At 38.4% G+C, this 10,763-nt stretch overlaps 1 protein-coding gene across 3 annotated transcripts in view; it reads right to left on the bottom strand.

Annotated features, from left to right (window-relative positions):
* Positions 1-6,638, bottom strand: part of ksr1a (kinase suppressor of ras 1a) — a 37,047-nt gene extending 30,409 nt beyond the window's left edge. Inside the window, exon 1 of one of the 3 annotated variants that reach the window (XM_084400902.1) lies at positions 6,191-6,628. In XM_084400902.1, coding sequence (XP_084257028.1) covers positions 6,191-6,394 — 204 coding nt within the window. In that variant the 5' untranslated portion in view covers positions 6,395-6,628. Of the gene's footprint in view, positions 1-6,190 lie in introns of all 3 variants that reach the window. The other 2 variants (XM_084400903.1, XM_084400904.1) reach the window with 2 other exon arrangements.
* Between the last annotated feature and the right edge of the window lie 4,125 nt (positions 6,639-10,763).

Here is a 10,763-nt window from a genome sequence, read left to right on the forward strand (position 1 = left end):
TAAAGGGTTAGTTCACCCAAAAATGAAAGTTCTGTCAGTAATTACTCACCCTCATGTTGTTCCAACCGCGTAAGACCTTCGTTCATCTTCGGAACACAAATTAAGCTATTTTTGATGAAATCTGAGCCATGTCTCACTCCTCCATAGGCTTCTATGTGACCGAAACTTGCTGGCCCAGAAAAGTTATTAAAGAGATCGATAATATAGTCCAAGTGACTCCAGTGGCTCAATCTTAAGTATATCAAGCGACGAGAATACTTTTTGTGTGCAAAAACAAACAAAAATAACGACTTTATTCCACTTTTCATTTCCTTCTCTCTGGGCCTCGTAGTGTTTTTGCGCTGCGCGTCTGTGTTGCACGTCATCACGCATCACACACATGACCGGCGTCGGCCAATAGTGAGCCTACGTGGTGACGTGTAACACAGACGCGCTGCGCAAAAACACTACGCGAACCAACTAGAGGTCCAGAGAGAAGGAAATGAATAGTGGAATAAAGTCGTTATTTTTGTTTGTTTTTGCGCACAAAAAGTATTCTCGTCGCTTGATATACTTAAGATTGAGCCACTGGAGTCACTTGGACTATATTAACGATCTCTTTAATAACTTTTCTGGGCCAGCAAGTTTCGGTCACATAGAAGCCTATGGAGGAGTGAGACATGGCTCAGATTTCATCAAAAATAGCTTAATTTGTGTTCCGAAGATGAACGAAGGTCTTACGCGGTTGGAACAACATGAGGGTGAGTAATTACTGACAGAATTTAAATTTTTGGGTGAACTAACCCTTTAAGGCAGTTCTGAAGGCAAAAGAGGGTCCAACCCGGTACTAGCAATACCTAATAAAGTGGCCGGTGAGTGTATAGGATTTTCAGGACTAGAGTTCATGGCTTGTCTCGATCTGTCTTGAACAGACATTAATGCAGCAGCTCGCAAACCTTGAGGAAATGAGGAAGGTTTTTTGAAAATGTGCCTTAAATGAAAAAATGAGTGATCTGACAATCTGGCCATGAAAGAACATTATTTAGACCTAACAATCATCATGTTACGTGATTGCTGCCAGACACGATGACAGCTCCTCATCGGGCCTCAGTGACGCAGCTCGGATGCGCTGGAGAATATCTAGGGAAGAGCTCAGCACTGAGACAGCCACGAGTAATGATGGAACATCTCTTACCTGCTCTGCTTGGCTGAATCTGTCACCCCCCTCCCCATTCCCAGTCTATTGGGAGCCCTCAAACAGGCGCAGGCTGATTGGCTGGCACTCTCCCTCTCCCCTCCCTCCCCCCCCTCGCTCATCCTCTTCACGTCATTATTTTCTTATTTAACAACCAACCCTGAAAACGCGTAGGGAGGAAGACATCTAAATATAGCTCCAGCCACGACAGCACACGACACCAATGCACTGCAAAACTCTCAAACATCACAGCGGGGGGGGGGAGCCCAGACTGATGAGGGCTTCAACAGCTGACCGCTTGAGTCCGCAAAACAGAAACCCTCTGGAGCAAAGCTAGCTCTCCTTTTTTTACCATCAACAAATGTGTTTATCCACAGAAAGATTGAGGATCTCTGCATATAAGTAGGTCACTGCTTTCCTGAGACGGCATCTAATGCTGTAGGAATCAAACATCACAGTTCATCAAAATCTGCACTAAAAGAAGATGTGAGGAGACATACGAATCTAACTCTGGAGGACACGAACAGTCCCACAGCAGCTGGGGAAACAACTGGCGCAGGAGTAACATTCCCTAGTCTTGAAGCAAGACATAGTGTATGAGCTGATTTGGTTTGGTTTGATTATTAAAGACGATTTAAAGTGATTTAGCAAATTTCACACATTTCGAAGAATATGGAACACAATTACTATTGACCTAGCAGGTATTGTTAACTAAAACAATATAAACATTTTTTGTAAATTGAAAGAAAGCTGAGATAATATAATATGTAAATATTACACACTGTAAATCCTAATGGTTTAAGTAGGGTAAAAAAATGAGTTCGATCAAATTAACTTTTATTAGTATTTAGAACTTTCTTTTTCTTTTGAGTTCACAAAACTGACACATTTTAAGTTATCGGAATTGTTTCATTGCTTTGAGTTTTATGAACTTGTCTCTTTTAATTTAGACAAACTTAAATTTAACTGAAACTGGGCTGGGATTTCTATTTCCCAGCATGCTTTGCCATGACACTCGAAAGGGAGAGTAAATGCTCAAATTAAGTGTTAATGCTAAAATTAAGTGTTATATAATGTGTGTTTTTTTGCGCAAGATTAATGTTAAGTGGGAGATTTAGTGGGAGATTTAGTGGGAGATTTAAGTGAGAGATTAGTAGTGTTTTGCTGTTAATTTAGAAGAGTTTCAGTTATGTGAGGGTTTATTTTGTGTGTGTGTGTGTGTGTGTGTGTGTGTGTGTGTGTGTGTGTGTGTGTGTGTGTGTGTGTGTCCATCACATCATGGTGATGAGTGAAGCATGAGCTTAGATAACAGATATGTGTTTAAATGTTGTATATTGTCTTTCTCATTCAGCAATTTGCTAAGCTATGATAATGCTATCAAAGCATTGTGTTACCAATTAGCAAGTTAGCATTTACTGAATTAGCTAGTTAAAGCTAACCTAATTACCACTGTTAAAAATATTTACCAACAACACAATACCGGACACTGCAGCAACAACAGATGCCTGCATTGACAAGCGCTTGTGTGAGGGGGTTTTGTGAAAGCCGCAACTTTAGTTTAAAAGAACACAAAGACATTTATATCGGTCATAATTTCTGGAGAATAATAGAACAGACACGGGACAAAGATGAAACTTTCTAGAGCGCCTGCGTTAGTAAACTTCAAAGTGTACTTTGAAAGGCTTTGCATTTGACCTTACGCATACACTGGCATATAAGCGTTAGCATATGTAAGCAGATGCATATGTAAAATAATGCGATCATCAACATTAAACAGCATATAAATCAAAACTGCCTAATTTTAGTGAATGAAATGTCAATCCAGGACGAGATACAGGCTTTGATGGACTCAGTCTACTCCCTTTATGTTTTGATCATCGTTGTGAATCCGGTCCAGACAAAGTCTTTGAGAAAAACACGGTTTTCTCAGCTTTTTGCTCAAAATGTTGCTTTTTTTAATTAAACTTACCCACATTCAAGTGTTGATAAAAATAAAAAAGCTAGAATAAATCTTTTTATTTAGTGTTTTTTTTTTTTTTTTTTTTTTTAAGCAGAGGCTCTGTTCTTTATTTTGATATATTGCATATATTGCAGATATTCACACAACAAAATATTCTGGGGGCCATGGAAAATGTGTGATAATGATCAAAAATGCTGATTAAATCACAATATATCCCACCTTTTTTTCCATATCCCGGTTAAGGTGGAACGTACACCGTTTCATGCTGACTCTAACACTAAAATCCGACTGGTTGATAACAACGTTGGTCCAGTATCAACAATAATGTTTATCCAGGAGCACGTCCTACTTGCGCAAACCAGCGCAGTCTATGCAAAATACGAATCGGAAAAAAGTGCCGATCAGCAGAACGGCAGCCGCAGGAGAGAGTTAGAACGTTCGGTCAAACATAACCACACGGTACTTCAGCCGGAGAGACCGAGAATAATTATCTCCAGGCCAGAATGGCGAGCTGTTAAAAAAAGACGTGAAGTGGTGTTATAAAGAGCTTTCAGTGAGAATCTAATGCGAGTTCAAGCGTCTCTTGATTGCGCTGAAGTGTACGGAAAGTGGTGGGGGTCTGAATGTGGCCACTTCAAATCTGTTGTTCTGTACAGGAATTAACAAGCATCCAGGGCCTGTTATACTGCCTGCGTATTGACGGGCTCCATCTGTCCCTCAGAACGACGCTCATAAGAGCACGCTTGCAATACATCAACCTGTTCAGCTGGGTTAAACAGGTACTGGCTGCTGAGGACTCAAAAAACTCTGGCGAGCAGGGAGAAACCTGAGCTGCATACCTGAAATATGAGATTGACCACCTAGTATTTATTGCAACTAATCAAAAACATGTATTAAATGCTCTGAAGGGGGAGATGCAGTCAGAAAGTTCTGCAATACATAAAGAGGAAGCAGGCCGAGCAATCTCTCGCCGGCGGTGACTCCACCATTTCCTGTAGACTTAGGCCCAGTACTGACTGATTTGGAACGCAGGTAGAACATTCGACTTCCTGCTAGAGAAGGAAGCGGAACTGAAGGAGTCAGTTTGCTGTTCTTGCACTAAATTGTTCTAGAATGATTTCTGAAGGTTCACGTGACACTGAATACTGGAGTAATGGCTGATGACAATTCAGCTTTGCGTCACAGAAATGAATTATATTTGAAAGTATATTCAAATAGAAAACCATTATTTTAAATTGTAATAATATTTACTGTTTTTTTTTTCCTGTTTTTTTTACCAAATAAATGCAGGCTTGATGAGCATAAAAGACTTCTTTCATAAACATAAAAAAATAGTACGTTTTCCAAACTTTTGACCCATACTGTGTATACATACGTACACACACATATATATTTATATATATATATAGTATATGTATTTATATATGTGTGTGTGTATATATATATATATTGCTAAAACAGGAAGTAGAATTGAAGAAGTCTGTTTCCTGTTCTTTCCCTAAATTGTTCTAGATTTTTATCTTTGGTAGAAAAAATGTCCTATACTCAAATAGAACGAACAATATATCAGCACCATATTGGTTATCAACCAATAACTTCACAGTATTCTTTATATTGAATATTTAATTGTGCATGCTCATTTCCCTACATTTACAGCCATTTAACACTCAGAAACTATTTAACAACACTATTAAATGTAATATTTGGCAAGTCTGAAAATTAATATCTATTTTTCATGTTGTGATGGTTCAATTCACTTGTAGCATTTCAATTATTTATTTTAGGTTTTTATTTTTTTCATTTATTTAGACCGTTTTTTAAATGATTTTTTAATAATGTTACCCTCGCACAAATAAAATGGCCAGTCATAACGGTTGACCAACAATAATAATTTTAAATCCTCAGTGTCATCAAGCCTTTTATTGAGGTTCTAACCCCAAATTAGGCCTAATTTCCTTTTAGATCTTGAAACACAGATCCATAACACTTCATAAAACCTCTAAAGATCTCAAAAACAATCATTCTGGTGCATGCGGTCACATTCTCACCCAATACTCAAACTACAGGCCCTCCGGGGCTGTTCGCACACCATCCACCCCCTGGATGTATTGATTCCTCATTAATTACCCATACCGGTGGAACAATGGGGCACTTTCCAGGTGGAGCACACATCAATAATGACACCTAACCGCCAATGTTGTGGAAGTTAGGGTGAGACGTTATCGGCAAAACATCACACACACAGAGCGGCAGACAGTTCAGTGAAGGCCTTTACTGTCAAAAATATCAGGACTGCTCCTGGAATGGAGATGCTGCAGGAATGCTGTGCTTTATGCAGAATCTCACTGCCAAGAATATTTCACCTAGTCAACAGAACCAGGTCAAATAACCCTCCACTGGGTTAGTGTGCTGTGAACTCCACACATAAGCCAAAGCTCAATGTTTTCCCTTACAGAAGTGCACCATGGTATTAGTGGTGTTGCTTTTAGATTGTATTGACATGCACTTTGTCAACCCTGTACAAAATTACCATGGTGCTTCCAAAATAGCATTGTTTCTACAATAAAGAAGTAACTTAGTATTTGTACTGTGGCAGCCTGTACCACTGTATCAAATGGTTTTACCATGTTGCATTGCTATTGTGCTGCTATATGATTACCATATTCAAGCATTGTGGTATTTACATCCAAGCCTACTCCAGAAACCATGGTATTGTTATCGCGCTACCTTGTCATGGTAATAGCTACTGTCATTTTTTGTGAGAGAGGTTCAAACCCCATCCCTGTGCGTTTCTAAAAATATAGCATTATAGTAGAGTCAAATTCCATTGTATTACCATGGTACCCTGTGCACACATGGTAATACCATAGTACTTTTTTTGTTAAGGATATGATCAATTGCAATAAGGGGGGTTCGTTCCAAGCCCTGTGCGCATCTATAATGCACCACAATAAACAGCTGCAGTGCAAAAATAGGAAGAAACGGATAAAGCGCGCGCGCGAGAGCGGATCCGTTCTTTCATGACGCTGCACTTCGGCCCCTCTCGTCGTTATTACCTCTAAAGTGCGGATCTCCTGCTGTGTGAGATCGTTGGACGCCGCGCATTTGGTCCGGAGCCCTTGCAAACTGGAGATGGAGATGTCGATCATGTTCTGGATCAGTTCGCACTGGTGTAGCGCGGCCATCTCTGCGCCACCGCTGCTGTCCCTCTGTTCATCACTCTCCTCCACCATCATCAGCCCCACTCTAACACCATCCATCCCACTGCATCGGGCTCGGCGTGGATGGAGAGATGAGTGCAACTACAAATAACAATTCAATCCACATGCACTACTACAGACGCATGCCATCAGACTGTCCGAACAGGACAATAGAGGAGGTCTATACTGGGATCCACAAGGGAGATGTGGTTCAAGGTAATCCCAAATCCAAGTGCGCTTTTTGAAGCCCGTCGTGCGAGATGCGCGTTCTGCTGTGAGACTCTGCTGCTCACTGTCTGTCAGCTGTGGGAAACATCGGACGACGCGGTGCGCGCTGGGAAATGAAGTCCGTGCGCACATGTCTGTATGCCAATGCACGAACGATAGATAGATAGATAGATTTTAATTTATTACAATAGGCTTATACTATAATTAATATAGGCCTACATTTTAATTTATTATAATATGTATGTAACATTATAAATATATTTTGGTTTTTATATTTAAATTTATTAAAATGTTTACCATGTGTTTTTGCTTTGCTAACTCTGATTCTGAACAGTAAAAAATAAAAATAAAACATTCATATTATGAATGATATAATAGGATTCAGGATTAGGAAAAGTGAAGGAAAGATACTTCAGCCAATTATTGTTTTTCCATTCACAAATCAAATTTTAGGTTTTTGACAGATATTACATTTATTTTGTGTAGTAATTATTTTCTTTATTCATCGCTAATTTTGTGTAAACATAACCAAAGATTAGTTTAATTATGTTTTTTTTTAAATCAATAAATAGGAACATTTCATATTATTATTGTGATTTCATTATAACCCTGTTCATGTCTTTCCAAAACACATGCAGTCCATTACAGAGGACACTGAAGAAATCGGTGTCTTTGAAAACTCATAAAATGTTTTTTGAGTTGTTATTTGAATGAAACTACTGTAAACCAATTAAATACTAATGATGAACTGCAAAATAATCCAGCTAATGTTACTCTTTCCGTACAATGTGCTGAAATGTCAGATATTTATAAAGCCACTTTATAGCAACTTCCAGCAAGTCCTCCTTACGATACACCAGGACTTCAAACTCTCTGAGAAATAAAAAGGAGAATATTTAATATCTTAGCAGATCTGGGCACATTGAGACATTGTTGAGATCTCTTCTGAAACTTCAGAGGAGACACGTGCAAGATTAGAAGGCCTTTTTTCCTTAAACAAACAGCCACATTTGTTCTAATTCAACTTAATTACTGTTTAAGAAAAACAACAGCGATATTAAAGAGATTTCATCTGTGTTTTTTCTTTCCTTAAGGTGTCCTCGCCTCAACCAGAGGGCCTTTCGCATCTTAGGGATTGTAACAAATGAAAATGGAAATTCACCCTTTTCGCCTTGTACTAAACTGTGTTTCTCCGTATGAGCACGAGCTTGTTTAATCACATTTATTAAAATAATTTGGGGGGTGTTAGAAAGATTTCTCATCTCACTGAGGGTGTGATGTTCCCTCACATCAAACGCTCAATTTGACTGCTGAGTCACTCTCCAAACCTCACCTCCTCTTCCATCTGTCCTCCATCTCAATCTCTCTCTCTATCCTTCCATCTGTCCTCCATCTCTCCATCTGGGTGCTGCATAACACTCTACGTCCTCCCCAACACACATCTCAGTGACAGAACATTATTCAAAGTGTCCGCTGAGGTCCGGTTTGCAAGGACGGATTACATAGTCCAAATCGCGTGAGTTAATGTCCAAACAATGAGAAAGTCATCGCAATTGTAAATATATGAGAAATAAAGTCGCAGTTGAGTAAAATAAGGCCTCAAATTATACATCATTAGTGTAATGCATTGAAAATGAGACATCATAATATGTCCAGATTTGTCATTCTTTTCTTTCACAAATTGTGACAATATTGTATTGATTTTATCTATATCAATTTCACATCTGATACGTTTGGAAAGCACACACATACACAACTTATGCACAGTTTTTCCTCATCTCACATTAAGCAGACTGACTCAAATAATTAATTGTGATATCAGGATTACACTTACTGATTTAGCAGGTGATTTTATCAAAAGCAAACGAGAACACACATAAGTAATATAATTAAGGTGTCAGAGCAGTACACATTTTAAATTAAAAATTTAAATTCTGTCATAATTTACTCATCTGTTGTTTCAAGCCTGTATGACTTTCTATTTTCTGTGAAACAGAAAAGAATATAATTTGAAGAATATCTGTTTTTGTTCATACAATGCAGTTGCTTTAATATTATTTATATACTTGTATATTTATTAATGCTTTGAATTAGCTTTTTACCTATGTGCTTTTGTCATTTTTATTATTTAAAAAAAATGTGTTTCTTAATTTTTATATCAGTTTTAGTCTGAATCATTTTAGTACTTCAAATTAAACTTATTTATTTCAGTTAGCTGCCAAGACAACATTTCAAATTTCAACAACACTGATCCGATGGAAGACAATGGGTTTCCAAAACAACATTGTAACGTTACCTCATTGAATTTCATTGTACAGGCCAAAAAACATTTTGTATGAGACAAATACAATACATCTTCTTTTGTGTTCAGAAGAAAGAAAGTCGTACAGGTTTGGAACGACATCAGGGTGAGTGAATGATGACAGAATTTTCATTTTTGGATAAACTTTCCCTTTAAGAGTTATCTAGAGTTGTACAAAGCTAAATCAGACGTTCAAGTAGAGATAAAAATGAAAAAATAAAAGGTGTCTAAATGTCAAATTTGAATTTCTCTCACCAGTTAGTGTGTCAGGTGAACATCCGCTCCATGCTGATGACCACAGGAACCCCATGCAGACAGAAGAATCTTTATTACCGTAACCTCTTCCAAAGCTAGCATGGCAAGTTTAGTGTTTAGCTAATCTTATTGCATTCTTAAGACTCTAAGAGTAAAAATAAATAAATTGAAAGTAAAGCAAGTTCTAAACTAGGACTAGGTCATTTATGTGAGAAAGTTTCAGAGAACTAAGCCATAAAAAATAAAAAACTAACAAAAGTCCTACTACAGACAAAGTGCAGCTTCCACCTGGCGACGGTGTCCTCAGATACTGACACTCTGTTGGTCAGACTGAGGAATCCCTTCCTTGGAGACAGCAGATTAAATTGGATTGTGGGGGATCTGATGGCAGAGATCATCCGTGACACAAGCTTTCAATAAGTACCTGAATGACTCGTCTTTTCAGTCAGACTTCAGACTGTTTGTGTGTGTGTGTGGGGCAGGTGGTGCGGAGTGTGCTTTTGTTCTATTTTTGTTTTGTGAGATCAGATTTTAGATTATTTTAGAGACCTAGGTAAAAAGGCCACCAGTTGCAGGATCTGGGAGTGGTGCATTATGGGGCTTTGAGGTAGACAGGCATGGCTATAAATAAATCCCAATCTGCAGACACCAGACAATGAGCAGAAACACTCGGACACGTGAGCACCCACAGCTACCTCTCTCTCTCTCCCAGGCCCTACAGGTATTTAGGCTGTTTCTAGAAACAAAATTGTGGTCATCTATCACAGGAATGACAGATTGCGAATGAAAAATAAAAATCAGTTTGAGATGAACAAACATTGAGCAGGAGAACTGGTGTATAGCGCCATCTACTGGACAGTTACAGCAATTTCCACAGCGTAAGCTTGTTTGTCATAATCATTTATAATAGGCTACCTGATCTAGGTCAAATATGATGGCGCAGTAAAAATAGTGTTACAAACCATCGAGTTCATCAATATACCAAAATTAATTTAAACTAAATTAGGTACACGCATTTCTATCAATAACTTTAGGCCTATATTTAATCTATGCATGTATATATACATTTACTGTGGTTTGTTACTGTTGATTTTTCCATCCGTATCTTCTTTTGTGTTCAAAAGAAGAAAGAAACTCATACAGGTTTGGAACAACTTGTAGTTGTAACTGACAGAATTTTCATTTTAAAGTGAACTATCCCTTTAAATTACATCCTTCCTCAGAGTTTACATGTCTATTAAAGGAGAACTCCGGTCAATTTTAACATTGAGCTCATTTTTTTGTACATTTGGAGTGCTGTCAGTACAGAGAACAACGACAAAAATCGGTGTTGCCTACACCGTGTTATCCTCTTTTTAAAATGTGCACCCTGTTGACTTCAATGGGGCAAGTTTTAAACCTGCTTTTAGGCTCTTAACATCCTTGATGTGTCATTACAAGTGCACAGGTCATGTGAGTGATTCCTTCGGAGTGAACGCGGGTGAATCTGACTGCAGTAGATGTGAAAGATATTAATAAAAATGATGTTTATTCAGCCAGCGCACATACCTGTATTTACATCCTGTTTTCGGTCGAAGTCCATAGTAATCGATTGTCGAGTTCACGCGCATAGGTTTAGTACCTATGATCACGCGCGTGAACTCG

This window comes from Rutilus rutilus (assembly GCF_951802725.1).
Source record: "Rutilus rutilus genome assembly, chromosome: 25".
Taxonomy (NCBI): Eukaryota; Metazoa; Chordata; class Actinopteri; order Cypriniformes; family Leuciscidae; genus Rutilus; species Rutilus rutilus.